A 15705-nucleotide genomic window follows, 5' to 3' on the forward strand; every position below is an offset into this window, starting at 1 on the left:
TCATGACCTTGCGCTTGCCAGGCAGGCGCTTTTGCCACTGAGCTAAATCCCTAGCCCTGATATTAATCATCTTAATCCTACTTGTGTTAACTGCAGATAGACTTTCCCTCCAAGAGGCACTTGCAGTATATGTAGATATCTTTGTCTACCACATCCAAGGTGGGGTTACTCAATCTGGTAACTGAAGCTCAGTGATACTAGTAAATGAAGTTTAGGAAAATATTTTTTTAAGTATACATTAAAAATTTTGACATGAGTCTTTCCACTAAGTAATGTCATCATTTCTTCAAAAAGTGGAGAGTGTTTAGCCTTAAAACAAGTAGGAAATATTGTCATTTATTCTTCAGTTTAATTACTTCAGTGTCCTTTAATTTTTGCATAAGTTGAATATCATACAACTGCCTAAAATCCTCTATGAGACTTGTCCTCCCGAACTCTCTACTTTCAGTTCTTGCTAGGTGTATACTTTGTAACTCCCTAAGCACCCTGAACATCTTCTTAATCCTCACATGCACAAAACTCACAATATCTTTAATACTTGTATCAGACATCTATTTTACATGCCATTTTTATTTCCAGGTAATTGCACAGTCATTTCTTTTAAATCATTTTGATAACAACTAAACAACACAAAACCAGTTGATTTGGGCCAGAAGACTTTGCCTGATAGACAAAGGAATGGTCATTATCACCTACCTAGTTAATATCTAGCACAATATTATTTTGACCTACTTGAGAACATTCTGGTACTGCTTTTGACCTAATAGTTTCATCTCTCTTAATCCTCTCAAATGTAATCTTAAGAGGCCTATACTTTTACTTGTCTCTTTCTATGCCTAGGACAGTGCCCTAAAATTACAAGTTCTTTGTAAATATAGCATTATGTAAATGACAGATGTATTTAGTATATGATGAAGCAATAATGTATTTAATTATGATGAAACATTCTTAATTTTAGCTTTACTTTCTTTTATTCCATTTAACAAATGTTATACTGAATTAACAGCTTTCTCATGGAAGCTTTCACTTCCCAATTACGAAGTGTATAAATCACAGGGTTCATCAAAGGAAAGATGACTGTGTGGAAGAGAGCAACCACTTTGTCAGCTGGAAAAGTCTGGAAGGGGCGAGTGTAGATAAAAATGGCAGGACCAAACATGAGAAACACAATGATAATGTGGGTGGTACAGGTAGAGATAGCCTTCTTCTTCCCTTCAGAGGACTGCCCCTGAACACGGCAGAGTATGACAGCATAGGAGGACAGAAGCCCCAGAAAGCACAGAACGGTCAGCAGGCCACTGTTGGAGACCATCAGGAGCTCCACCACAAAAGTATCCGTACAGGCCAGCTTGACGACTTGGGGCACATCACAGAAGAAGTTGTCCAGTTGGTTTGGGCCACAGAAAGGCAAGTGCATGATAAGGGCCACTTGTACAATGGAGTGGGCAAAGCCTCCAAGCCACAGAGCCAAGAGTAAAGCATAGCAGACTCTAGGGTTCATGATGATTGAATAGTGTAAAGGACGGCAGATGGCAGTGTAGCGGTCAAAGGCCATCACAACGAGAAGGAACATCTCTCCTGCTCCAAGAAAGTGCAAGAAAAAGAGCTGAGTGATGCAGCATCTGTAGGAAATTATCTTCTTCTCTGCAAAGAAGTCCACCAGCATCCTGGGAGCCACAATGAAGGAGTAGGATGCATCTAGGAAGGCCAAGTTGCCCAGGAACAAGTAGAGTGGAGCATTGAGTGCAGGGTCTGATCTTATGGTGAAAATGATGAGAAAATTTCCAGGAAGGATTACAAGGTAGAAGATTAAGACTAACACAAAGACTAAGAGTTCAGTTTCTTGAGACTGGGTCAGACCAAGGAGGACAAATTCTGTCACCACTGTGTTGTTCTCTGTCTTCATCATTTCTCAATATAAATAATCACAAAAAGCAAATTATTACCTATTATAAACATTTTGTCAGTTTAGCAGTGTCACCTCTAATTTTCAAAAAATTGCTACAACCAAAACTACCAGAAATTAATATAACTTGTATTGCATAACTCTATTTCCTAAATTAATTCTTCTTTCTTTCTCTTGATACCTCATTTATATACTGTGCATCTAACTATACTTTTATAAGCAATTAAATATAAGCTTCTCTATAAATGTACTTCTGTAGGACTTACATAATTTGCTTGCAGTACATGAGAAATTTCTTGATTAAAAGAAAATGACCATTATTAATATTGCCCTTATTTTTGGCTCATTTTTGTGGTTAGTGACAGGTCCTAGTTTCTGATTTTCATACCACTTGCTGTTTGTATTTTCATCCCCATAGAACAAAGTGCTTTTGTAGTGGATCCTTCCTTTTAGTCCCTAGAGAATCCACAGTTCCTGGCTGTGAGTCTTCTTTCTATTTGCTGAACTTGTGAATAACATATTTCCATCCCATTGCTCTGCTCTGGCGACCTTGTGCAGTCTTTAAACAGGTTATCAAAATCTCAAGTAAGGGGCTGGGGATTTAGCTCAGTGACACAGCGCCTGCCCGGCAAGCACAAGGTGGTGAGTTTGATCCCCGGTACCAGAAAAAAACAAAAACAAAAACAAAACAAACAAACAAACAAAAATCTCAAGTAAGATTGACACATTTCAAGTAACTTGAAGGTATTCTAGTTATACCTCTGGCTAGATCCCCATCCTTCATCTGTTCTTCAGGCTGCTCTTAAATTGAGATTAGTACTGTGTTTCAGTGTTTTACCCAATATCTCAGAATTTGAGCCAATTGATGTCCTTCTCACAAAAACTTTTGGAAAATGCAATATTTACCATATGTAAAAGATTTTGACACACTCAACTATTAGATTTAAAGAATAATCGAAATGGATTTGGCTAGGCAGAGCATATATACTAAGACAGTTTTGAAAGATGAGAAAAGTAAACAAATAGTAATTGTTTTAAATTCACAATGGATTTACTTTTTTTGTTCTCATCAGCAAATGATAAATAAGAGAATGGGTGTGTACTCTTCTTTTTAAACTTATTAGGTGTCAGGAATATAGTTTAGTGGCACAGCACTTGCCTGGCAAGTATGAGGTTGTGAGTTTGATTCCTGGTACAAAAAAAAAAAGACTTAGGTTAAAAAAAGGATAATTTTAAGTCATTTATAAACATGGATTCACCTCAAGATCATAATGTTAAGTGATATCAGTCAGGCACAAGGTTAAATATCACATGATTTTACATACAAAACCAAAAATATAAATATTCTCAAGAGCAATATAAAATGTAGATGATAGGTAAGAGGGAGATATTTTGTAGACGGGGAGGAGATCCAGAGATGGAGGGAGAGGGAAAAAAGAAGAGTTAATATGTATTACACACATTATCCATTCCACACAATTAATGTAATTATGCACTGCAGGGGTGCAGTAAAAATAATTTAAAATTCAACATAAATAACTAGTAGTAAAAAATAAACTGATTAGGAAATTATTAGTGTTTATTTGATTGGTGTTTTTTAGGCTTTTAAATAGAAAGTCATGACACAGTTTATCCAAATACTTCTCCTTTCCTGGCTATAACTTTGTCTCAATGAGAATTACACTCATGTTGGAGAAATCAAGAATTAAGGTTTAGTCGATGTACTAGTCTCCAAAGCAGAATGTATTCATCCTTAAGAAGGGTGATACAGGAGGTAACCTGTTGTGGTGTATCAAAACAGTGGAACATCTATAATTGTTACTATAAGGTGTTTGTAAAAATATTGTATTTGTTATTGGTTTCTAGTATATGTTATTATAGTTGCACAAACATTTTATAGGTACTCATAAGGCTAAGCATATTTTTATCAGATTTAAAATATGAATTAGAATATATCATTAGTTAGGACATATTATTGAACTGTGACATATGCAGTTATCACCCTTGATTTCTAGTTAGATATCATACTTTTTTTTTTTTTTTTTGGTTTTTCTCTGGTACCGGGAACCGAACTCATGACCTTGCACTTGCCAGGCAGGTGCTTTGCCGCTGAGCTAAATCCCCAGCCCTTCATACTTATTTTTTAAATGCTATGAGTACAACAGAATACAATTTAGCAAAAAAAAAAAAATGAAGTACTAATATATGCTTAAATATGGATGAATTTCAATCATGTGTCCTATGAGAGGAGGTGGTCACAAAACACAATTTAAGAAACTTTCTAGAAAAGGACAATCTAGGGGGGCAGAAAGTAGAGTAGTGGTTGCTGAGTATTAAGGATGAGGTTGAGATTGACATAATGAGCATGAAGTTTCTATTTAGTGTGATAAAAATGTTGCATAATCTTATTATATTGATTCTTCCTCCACTCTGTGAGTACACCGCAGCCACTGAAGTTTATGCTTTCAATAGTGTGTTTTATCATGTGTTGACACTGTCAATACTTTTCAGAGAATGTGGGGTAGGGGTACTAGGGGTACCAGGGGTAGCAGGATGAGATTAAATTCCTACCCAAAATTGATGGGAATTATTAATGACTTCTGAAGTTAAAGGAAGTAGGAACAGAGAATGGAGAGAAAAATTAAAGGAAAAATAAGAGTTAAAATTGCCTAGAGCAGCTATGGGGCATTTAAACAATACATTGCATTTTACATCACACCTATAAAGAAATATCTGAATATTTATTTTATGTGATTAGTAATAGAACTAACAGCCAAATGTTATGAACAAGTATTTAAAAGCCGTGAAAGTATATTTGCATATTCAAATACACATGCACATTAGTATTAGAACATACATATTGAGTAAATACAAGTTGAAAAACAAAAAACGGTCTATGGTGCCTTTCAAATTAGCATCGGAGTCTCCTTTTTCAATCTTCTTATACTCTTATTGACCTCTTCCTTCATATTTCACTCTACCTGAAGAAATCTTTCCCAGGAAAGTAATTGTGAAGCTCTCTCTTCTATTCTTATATTTGTGCATTCTAGTTATTAACCTACAGTTAATAATCTCATGCTGCTTTGGGTTCCTAACCCCAAAACACTTGGAGCACCTGACAGTTACAGTCTCTCTTTCCCTTTGCTTTTTTTTGCTATGTATTTCTATCCCCTGCCATCTAACAGATTAAATTCCATACTACTTAGTATCTTTAGCCCATTTTTTGCCCTCTTGTCTTTATCTTTGTCTGAGTGATTCTCAAGTTTTGCTTGTACAGAGTTTGAAGAGAAGTGTGTAGCAGATGAACATTCCCCTATACAAAAATAACTCATACAAAAAAGAGCCAAAAATGATGGGATCTCAGAGAGACAAATGTTTTGTTCCAGTTACATAAGATAAAGTAATAATGTTACTCGGTTGAGATGAAAGCTGAGTATATCACCAGCTCTAAATCTCCTTCTTTCAACTAAAGTAAAACTCATTTGGCACAAAAGATGAATAGGCAAGATACTCTTATCCATCTCTCACAAATTTCAATCACACAAGCTTCTGCAGGCCCTACCTTCATTCCTAGGAAGCTGTCAGGCCAGTTCCTGATGCCTGAGGTTTCAGGACAGGATTACTGTTTTAGCAGATCACTTCCTGATTATTTTCTATTCATTTCCTTTTACTTCTAGTTCTCATCATTCGCCAATTTCTTGCTAACTCAGTTTTCACATTTACATTTGTGTGTGTGCACATGTTCTTTCACATTTGCTTTTACATTCATTGTTTCCTTCTCATTTTTCTTGTAATTTATCCCTTCTTTTCCTCCCTTTTATTCTTTCTTATTATTCTCTTCCCTCTTCTCATTTTTCTACATATTTCCTACTCTTAAAAATTTTTCACTTAGTCCTCTAATATATACAGATTTATTATATTAAATCTTCATTCTTCCATCAATTCCAAGATGATGGATTATTTTACTCATTCATAGATAAGTGAACACAATGTATGTATTGCATACACTGGACTCTACAAATCCAAGATGCTTACCTCAGCTTTCTGCCCTGGGGCTTCCTCTGAATATTATACTCTTTGAGGATTCCTCAGTCCAAATCATTTATTAATAACTTCATAATCTCTCATGCATTTCATCTGTTTCTCACTTATCCTGATAAAAATGAATTGACTAATTTTTGTGTTAATTTCATTAATACCATTCCTGTCAACATGAATAAATTTAACAAAAGCTTTCAAATGGAAGTGTTTTGATACTGTATTGATTCTATGTTTTCAATTATTAAAATAGAATATTGCCCATTTCTAAAACTTGTGAAATATTAGATCTCAATAAAGTATATTAAAAGTATTTGATACATACTACCATTGATGAAGATTTATATAAATTTGCATTGAGTTACACAAAATGTTAGCCAGGAAAATTTTATAACAATTAAATGAAATAATCCCTAAATATTCATTCTTAAATATTCCAAGGCTTGAAACAGTGTTCACAATGTAATAGAAACATTCCTTGATTAGGAAGGGTTAGAAATAAAGTTACAATTTCAACAATAAAGTAATTGAATAAATTTAACCAAGTTACTCAGTCTTTAAAATGTGAAGTTTTTAATTCCTGTAAGAGAAATAATATATCCACTCTTTCTATTCCATAAGGTGAATACTAAAATGAAGTCAGATGATTAATAGCCAACCTACACCTACCTAAAATGAACTGAAAAGGAAACCATTCAGTGAATAGTTTTAGTAAAAGATACAAATGGACATTATGTAAATAGATGTTTTTTCATGCCCTAGGATTAAATCGAAGGAAGATAATGACTACTCAATCTGAGAAATTGCCAGGGCAAGAATTGTGCATTTAAAGAAGTGTTGATGTAAATATTTTCTAATATAATTCCAGTGTATGTGAACCAAGTCACTTCTGTTTTGGGATCTCTAACATTGAACCTTGCTATGATCACATGCAAAAAATAAAAACTCTTGTTCCTGCTACGTGCAGTTTTACAAAGGTGTAAAATTAGTGAAGTTATTCTCTGTGACTCTGTTCTGACTTACCATGATTCCCAAATTCACCTTCTGTGTATGCATGATTTAGGATGGGGATGAAATCCAGTTATCTATGTAACACTTACATTTAAATCCAGTGATGAATGTCACAGAGCTAGTAGAACTTTCCAGTTTTTAATTGTACTGTAATTAAAAGATTTAGTTTCTTTAGAATAACAGCAATCATCATGTCTGGAAGGAAGTATATTTGAAGCATAGGTTAAAACTTTAAAGCTTAATCTTACCTTTTTTTTCTGAATTTTTCTCTTTATATGAGTTTCAAAGTAGCAGATGTCCCAGACGAACACTATGATTTTTTCTATTTCGCCTTTTCTCCTATTTCTTACATATAAAGGTTGACAAAAAAAATTCATGTTTCCAGGAGCCCAAAACTACTCTCAAACAAATAACTACCCGCTTCTCTATGATGAAAAGATAATTAAATCATGATTCTAGGCATCTTTAAATGTATGTTCATACCTTGGAACCTCATAAATTCTGAAATTTGCTCTTCTAATTTGTGATTCAATGAAGAATGTGCCTTGGGGTTTATAACTACACTAAGACTGTAGAGTCTTTCCAATGGGAATTCATGGAATGTCAACTAGAGGCAGACAAAGAAAAAATGATCATTCTACACATTAAATAATTAAAAGAGGAGGTAGCTAAAACTAGGTTGCACTAGGGTTTTGAATAGGATGTTCTATTAGTGACCGGGATAACTGAATGACTCTTTTTTTTTTTTAATTTTAAAACTAAAAGGAGGAAAACATTAACAGACAAACAACCTTATACAAAATAGCAAAACTGAATGACTCTTATGCTTATTAGACATAATAATAATATACGTTAAAATGAAAACCAGCATTCCTCAGCCACATTAAAATTAAAATAACAATCTTTAATTTTAAAAAATGAAAACAATCCAGTCACCATATGCTTTCATTCAAGTTTATGCCCAGTTCAGCCAAAGGTACATTAAGAAATGATGAAAAGTTGATGAAAGTGGTAAAGAAAGACAATATTCTTAGCAACTTTCTTGCTATTAGAGTCTGCACTGCAAATAAATATCTGTAAGCATATACTATTTTTTTTGTGTGAAAGTGTACTCCAGCATAAATCCTAAAAGAGAAAGTTACAAATAGAATATAACTGGAGCAGGGCAGAGAAAACAAATGGAAAGACCCCATGAAAAGATAGGAGCAAAGGTGAAAGAACAATAATAGATGTAATCCTGGCCATGTGGACAGATTCAAGAAATGGAAAGGGTGGAAGGATGAAGGGAGAAAGACAGAGAGAGTGATCTCCTGGAAATGCAAAATATTTCGTTTTTATTTATAATTTGTTTTCATTTTAGGTATTTTATGTATAATAAGTGTCTTCCCTGGGATCCCAGCACTCAGTATTTACTGCAGTGCTTTAGAATTACTTCAAAGTAATAATTGAGACATTCGCTATCCCAAAAGCCATCCAAAACCCCACCATCTAGTTTATCAACTTAGACGACTTCACAGCATTATAAAAAAGACACACATATTGGTGTGCAAGTCTGTGTGTTTTAAGAGGTGTGTATCAGAGTGAAGTTCATCAGTTCATTGTGCAAGGCTTCCAATCATGGCGACAATACCAAAAGAGTAGAACTCAGAAGACCAGACTGCAGGCTGGGATCTGCACGTGATCTCTCGTCTTCTTGGGAAAATGCCACAAACTTCCTCAAATGTTTCCTTGCAAATGATATTGGTAATGTGTTTCTTCATATGACAGCTGAGAGTGTTACCTTTTGGATGGTTTATTTATGGTAGAAATATTTGGCAGTGTTTATGATATACAAAATAAGATGTGTGGTCTCAGGGTTTGGACACCCTAGTGGAAGAAATAGGTAGAGATCATAGAAAATAGTAAAATGCAACAAAGTGATATGTTGGGGAATGATTGTGGGCAGAAAGGTGTTGTTTGAAAAGTTCTCCTGAGGAGGAAAAACATAATCTGAGCCTAAGCAACTAAGTAGAGTAAGAATAAAACTAAAAATGGAGAAAGAGGGAGTGCAGGAGACCCAAAAAGGAAACCATGGTAGTGAGAGGAAGGTGTGCAGGTGGTGGAAAAGTAAAGTGTAGCAGCAGAGACAGGTGGGTGCTACCAGAATATAGAATTTACTCATCACCTGCAGTGTGTAATTATAATGAGGACATATTCAATCTGAAAGTCACTTTGAATACTGTATGAAAAATGGATCAGAGTTTAGTAACTCCAAAATCAAAGAGAGTGGTCTGGAGATTTAACAGCACTGTATACAAGAGATGGAGGATTATCTATTTTAGCTGGAGAACTTTAGAAGGCAGAGACAGGGGGAGGGTCAAAGAGAACTTGACATGTTTTTCCATAGTAGAGATATTTGGAATTGCTGACACATATGATGTATGAATGAAGAATTGTGAATAAATTCTAAGACTTCAGAAGAAATAACTGACTTCCAGTACAATTTAATAACATGGCAATGAGTCAAACAAAACAGCAGTTTCTTTCCAAACAGATCACAACTGAGAAGAAGGTGTTATAGAAAACAAACTGCTATTTTAAATCTATGGTCTTTTTTTGCACAAAAAAGTTGTTTAACATTATTTTTAAAGTAGAAAAATAAATTCAATGAGAAATTTTCCCATCTCAGAATATAATCCATCACTATGCTATACCAGGGGAAACTATCAATTTGTTGTGTGTTCTAATAATGTGTGTATCCACATGGTTTTAATGTGTGTATCCAAGTGGCATTTTAATAACAAACTTTAGCTCTTCATTTCACTTATATTTTGGAGAATTTTCAATGTTAGTAATTAAAGAGTTCTCAAATTCCTAGTACAACTGTTTATTCTTGAATTTATCAAAGTGACACATTTCTAAACAATGATTTTCTACTAATTAAAAAAGGATAGTTGCTCTGGGGTGTTACCCTAATCTTTTCTGAAATAATTAAACTAAACATGCAAATGTACATGAAGGAATAATTTCCAGAAATATGAACAGATTCTCAATGTTAATTCATATGGTAGCTATTAAATAGTATTTTTCTTAACTTTATTATTATACTGTCCAAGAAATAAAATATACAAATTTTATGCTGCTAATTAACTATGACAAAATCAAATTATAAAATATTTCCATCAATTTTTTGAGTGTTTTTAACAAAATAAATAAAAATGTACAACATATATGTTTATATGTCTGGTTTACTCAACTCTGCATAAAGCTCTTATGATTTATTAGCATTTAATTTTTCAGAAATGTATACAAAATCACATAATGAGTCTTTTTCTGCCAGTTTAGGAAGAAACTTGCTAAAACTAATAACAACATTCTTGCCCAAGTCTTTCTATACCCATAGCTTCACTTCTCTAATACCCACACCTGTGAGTTGGATAGCTGGAATACAGGGTAAGAATAGTTTTAACTGCTTAAGAAATAGCCAGACTTTCCCATAGCAGTTGCTATATTTTATACACTTGCTATCAAAACATGAGGGAAATATTGTCACCAATATTTCAAATATTAAATCTTACATTTATAATTCCAGTTATATGAAGTGGTATTTAACTGTAGTTTTGAATTACCTCTCCTTTATTGGCTATTATGGTGAATAAGTTTTCAAATGTTTATTGTCCATCTAGAAACCAGTTTCTTTGTTGTGACTTTTAAAACCTTTTGGACTCTTTCCATTTCACTCTTTATTCTTTCTGGGCCACATAGATATTGATAGCTCAAGGTAATTCTCTTAAAATTTACACATTTCTGAAGAATTATTTTAAGGTCTAACTCATATTCCAAAGCCAAATCAATAATTTGTTTGTCTTTTGAGTGTACTTTGCTAACAGGCAACAAATCTTGCAAGAGTCTTATAAGTTTTGTTTTGTTTTAAAGATCTTATTAGGTGTGGCCTGAAATTTTTCTGAGATACTAACAAAGGGTCTTATGAACATATCATTTTTTTTTTATCACAGTTACCGTGCAGAATTTTTTGTCAATAGATGAAAATGTCCATGTTCCTTTCTATAGTCCCTAAGACTGTCTTAGTTGCTTTGTTCATTCCAGAGACAAAATACTAAGCACCCACAAGTTGAAGGAGGAAAGGTTCATTTCAGCTCACAGTTTGTAGAGGTTTCAGTTCATAGTCTCTGGCTCCAGGGCAAAGTGATACAGCAGAGGGGCATCACAGAGATAAAACAGCCCACAGCAGAGTAGGCAGAAGGAAATGAGCAGCAAACAGCAAGTCTCCCCTTCCCTTTTCTCTCATCCAAAGTACAAGGATTTGGGTGGTGCAGCAAGTGGGGAGGGCTTCTATTATGCACAACTACATATATACTAAACCAATTTAGTTACAATGCACCTTAATCTCAGTATAATATACTCTAATCCAGCTTCACCACATCCATGATCCAATGACCTCTCGAAAGTCCCACCTATGAGTACATTAGGCATTGAGTGGGACATCTAGGCATAAGCCATAAAAATTACCTTCTTAGAAATGGAATACTACTTAGATTCTGTCTCTCTTCCTATACTTTATTAAATAGAACTCAAATAAGCACCTGACATCATCAACATTTTATTTAAAAATGTCCTGAGGCATATTTTTCTATATCCCTCATTTTTTGGATGGCAATGTTGTGTAACATTTCACTGCGATGTAACAGGGACAACCTTTTCTAGCAGCAATAACAAACTCTTTGCATTCCTAGAGCCACTAATCATATCTTTGCCAAACTTCCAATGGTTCCCCTCTTATTGGCTCCCAGAGTTAGTGACACATGTTTGGTATTTGTTACAGAAGCATCCTAATACTGGTACATATATATATTTCAGTTATTGAAAACTCTGTAAAGTTCACTCCATAATTTAGTAGTTTAAAATAATAAAAACTTAGTTGCTGTTGCTCATGATTCCAGAATTTATGCAGTATTTCCAAGGGGATGTGTGAACTCTTCAAATGGTGCTGTCTGGATTGGTCAACTGGACAAATAATATCTTAAAACAGCTGCACTCACATGGTTCACACGTCATCTGGGGTATGACTATGTGCTCCTTCCTTCTCAGGGCCTTTCTCTTCATGTGATCCCCTCACTTAAGCTTAAAATTTGAGAATTTTCCTTCTACCATGTTCTGCTAGTCAAAGCAATCAGAAAGCCAGCCAAAATTCAAAGGAATGAATAAATGGAATCTCCTTTTTGAATGAAGGTATAACAAAGTCACACTGAAAGGAAGAATTCATGTAAGAGGGTAGAAATGTGTGGTGCAAAATGTTTGTATTGATTTCTTTTGACCAAATTAAGACACCAAGTCAGCCCGGATGCAAAGGCTGGGTAGATGAACTCTGCCTCTCATTTCATGGGATCACTTTGTTACCAGGTGCCGAAGGGACCAGCAGAGTTTTCTAGGCTCTGGCTGTCTCATTCTGTGATTTGAACTGAGCAATTTTTTGCAATTGTAAAAGGTTAACATTTATTTAGAGCAAAAATAAAGAGAAAGGAACAGAAAAAGAAGCACAAAAGAAATGCTCTAGGAGAAAGGGGCTCTTGGAAGGCAAAAGAGAAGACATCCTGCAAGCAGAGTGGATCACTGCAGGGACAGGAGGGGAGAGGTAGCAAACTCAACTGTTGCATCCTTTGTATCTTCTTTGATAGTTGAGTCAAGTTAGTCTACTTGATCCTTTCCAGAAGATTGGCATCAGGTGCTAGGGTTGACTTGTTCTCATAACAGAAGTTTGGTATAGCATGGGGGTGGTTTCAAGCCTCAATTTGTTTTCAAATGAGGCTCAGAAGCTGCTTGTCTGTGTCCACAGTTTACAACTTTCTTCAATTAGTAGGTCATGTCCAATTGCAGCAGCCCCAGTGTCATGTCCTAAGCTTCCTCATCTTAAAAAAATGTCTATCTTTTTAGATATTCCATGAGGCCAACCCAGAGGAAACAGCTTTCACTGGTCCCTCTGAGTCCCTCACCTAGGGGCAGGTAAAAAATCACCTGCATGGAAATATAACCTAAATAAGATAGCTATAGAAGTTGAGGAAACAAGAGAAGAAGCAGAGCCACTGCTCTGTCTTGCCACTGCTTTCAGGAAGATTTGGAAACTGCCAGATTTTGTAAAATGCCCCAAATCTTCTAAAGGTGGAAGGTCTTGGAAGCAGAAATCGGCCTCGTGCTTGCCCTGGGCTCTACCAATGGCAGAGCAGACCGAGTCAGCCGGAGATCCTGCCGGGCTGCTGGGACCTGGTGACTGGAATTGTCACACAGGAGACGGCATCTGTGATACTAGGTGGAGTGTTGGGCAGCAGGGAGAAGCATGGAGGACTAGGGCAAGGCAGTAAAGCCCTGGCAGCTCCATGCCAGGGGGCACTGAAATGAGCACAACATGCACAGAAACTCAGGGGACCAAGGTCGGGATGGATGTGGTAAGCACTGAGAGTGGTGAGGCAGGGTCTGCAATGTCTGTCTTGGGCTTTTGTCTACCTCTCCCATCTTCTCTTTCAGCCCTGTGCAGTGTAGGAACCACACGCCTCCGGCATGTCCGGAAAACTGAGGCAATTGTCTCATACGAGGGATAGAGAAAGAATGTTGAATCAGTGCTAGCTGGAGTTTTCTTTCTCTCTACCCCTAATGCCACTGTTATGATCAACGCACTGTGTCAACTTAAGGAGTCTAGAAGCTTTAACTAAGTGACTCAGCATTTCTACATCCTTGGGTGAAAAGGAGATATCCTTACACTGTAGGGTGTTGTTCATTGTATCAACCTGAGAATTTTAGAAGGTTGACTAAGTGGCTCAGCAGGGGGCCAGGGGCCTTACTTTGAGTTCATCCTGTGCCTGTGAAGAGAAGGACATGGAGACTGTGTGAGTGCTATACCCATCCTTGGTGGGGGTAGCCTGCTTGCAATATAAGGGAGGAAAAGAGGCTTGCTCTCCCCTCCCTGTGCACTTGCTGCTTTTGATGTCTTCTGCAACCGTGAACTGTTGCCCCTCTGCCATGCCATCCTGCCTTGGATCCAGCTGATTACAGACTGAAATCTCCACAAAATGTGAGTAAATAAACCTCTCCTTCCTTAATTTTGAGTGTCAGGTATTTTGTTTCAGCAATAAGAGAAAAGTAATCAACACAGCCACTAAGATCACAGGCCAGAGAGAGACTGAGAAATATGTACCATAAGAGAGAAATGCACTACTGCTGGGAACCCAGCATGCCAGTGACAGGAGAGAAGGTAGGAACAGAGCTTGTCATGGAGGCAGTGGCATGCACACAGCCTGGGAAACAGGGGCAGCAACCAGCTGGGCTGACAGCACACAATCTGCTACCTCCTCTGTTGCAGAAGTACGGACTATAATTTCCAGGGAGACACACTAGGAATCATTGGTGACAAACTTATGGCAGGATTGCCTCAGCAGGCACACAGAGCCCTTTGTAACAGCATATGAGCCAAATTGCCCCAGCACTGCCCCAGTACCTGAGCATTGCACTGGATATCACCACACATAGAGATTGGGCACAGTCAGAAAGGTTAATGGTACCAGGAAATGATGTCACAAGCCATGACTCCTAAGCTGCTGCTTGTCAGAGCTTTTGCAGTCACTGCACTGCCAAGGAGTTATATTTGTTTGGACTGGCTATGAGGTTATTTTTTGGGTTTGTTTTTTTTTTTTTTTTTGGTGTTTTTTTCTTGGTTTTTGTTTTTTTTTTCCAGCATCAGAAATCAAACTCACGGCCTTGCGCTTGCCAGGCAGGTGCTCTGACACTGAGCTACATCCCCAGCCCCTAGCTATGCACTTCAATACATTCATTTTTATTAGCACCAGATTTTAGCTTTCAGTTTTTTTATGAAAAATTGAAATTTAATATCTAAGATTTACCTAAGAAATGTTCTAAATAAGAAATTGATTGGAGTAATGTTATAGTGCTCCTCTGATATATTTAAATCTGCAGCATGATATTTAGTTGTTTGTGAAGAATTTATACAAACAAGAGCATGTACTGACTATAATTTTAGCAGAAGCCCCAACAATATAGGAAATGCACTCAAGTGCCTTTTCAGAGCAGGCCCAAAGTTATTAGTCAGTGGAATATTGCACACTTTCATTGGTGATCAGCTAATTCAAGGTTTTTGTTTTGTTTTGTTTTGTTTTGTTTTGTTTTGTTTTGTTTTCTGGTACCGGGAATCAAACCTTTGACCTCACGCTTGCCAGGCAGATGCTGTGCTGCTGAGCTAAATCCCCAGCCCCGGTGATCAGCTAATTCAAGAACACCACCTGAGAATTACAGAAATAGATTGTTAATTCAGGAAATACCCAATAGGGATAGATTTGTATTGGATGCTTCACTGTGTTTTATTTTAATTTTGTGCTTCTGTAGAATCGAACTCTTAAACAACCAAAAAAGAGTATATCAAAAAAAAAGAGAAAAAAACCCTGAAAACAGGTATTGGAAGATCATTCCAAGGATACTACACAGAGCCATTTGGTTTTTTTAAAAAATTTCTTTAATTTTAATTTATTTTAAAAATAAAAGAAGGAAAACATTAACAAACAGACATCCATTTACAAAATAACATAAGAACAATACAAGCTATACTGAATTACAGACAAAGTGATAGGATGCTAATGATCCTTGTTATATTATATATTGGTATCTTCAAAGTGGTTTCTCAGGAAAACAAATAGAGATATGCAAGATTGATCAAATAAGTAATCATTAACTGTTCATTTCAATAAAGC

The 15705-nt window shown here is 36.1% G+C and overlaps 1 protein-coding gene across 1 annotated transcript; it reads right to left on the reverse strand.

The window, feature by feature from the left end:
- Positions 1–979: 979 nt before the first annotated feature.
- On the reverse strand, positions 980–1906 carry LOC102013879 (olfactory receptor 4N5-like). The gene has a single exon (XM_005412029.1). It carries the CDS (start codon positions 1904–1906, stop codon positions 980–982), a length of 927 nt encoding a protein of 308 aa, XP_005412086.1.
- Positions 1907–15705: the final 13799 nt, after the last annotated feature.

This window comes from Chinchilla lanigera, unplaced genomic scaffold (genome assembly GCF_000276665.1).
Source record: "Chinchilla lanigera isolate Chin_1 unplaced genomic scaffold, ChiLan1.0 scaffold00149, whole genome shotgun sequence".
Classification (NCBI taxonomy): domain Eukaryota; kingdom Metazoa; phylum Chordata; class Mammalia; order Rodentia; family Chinchillidae; genus Chinchilla; species Chinchilla lanigera.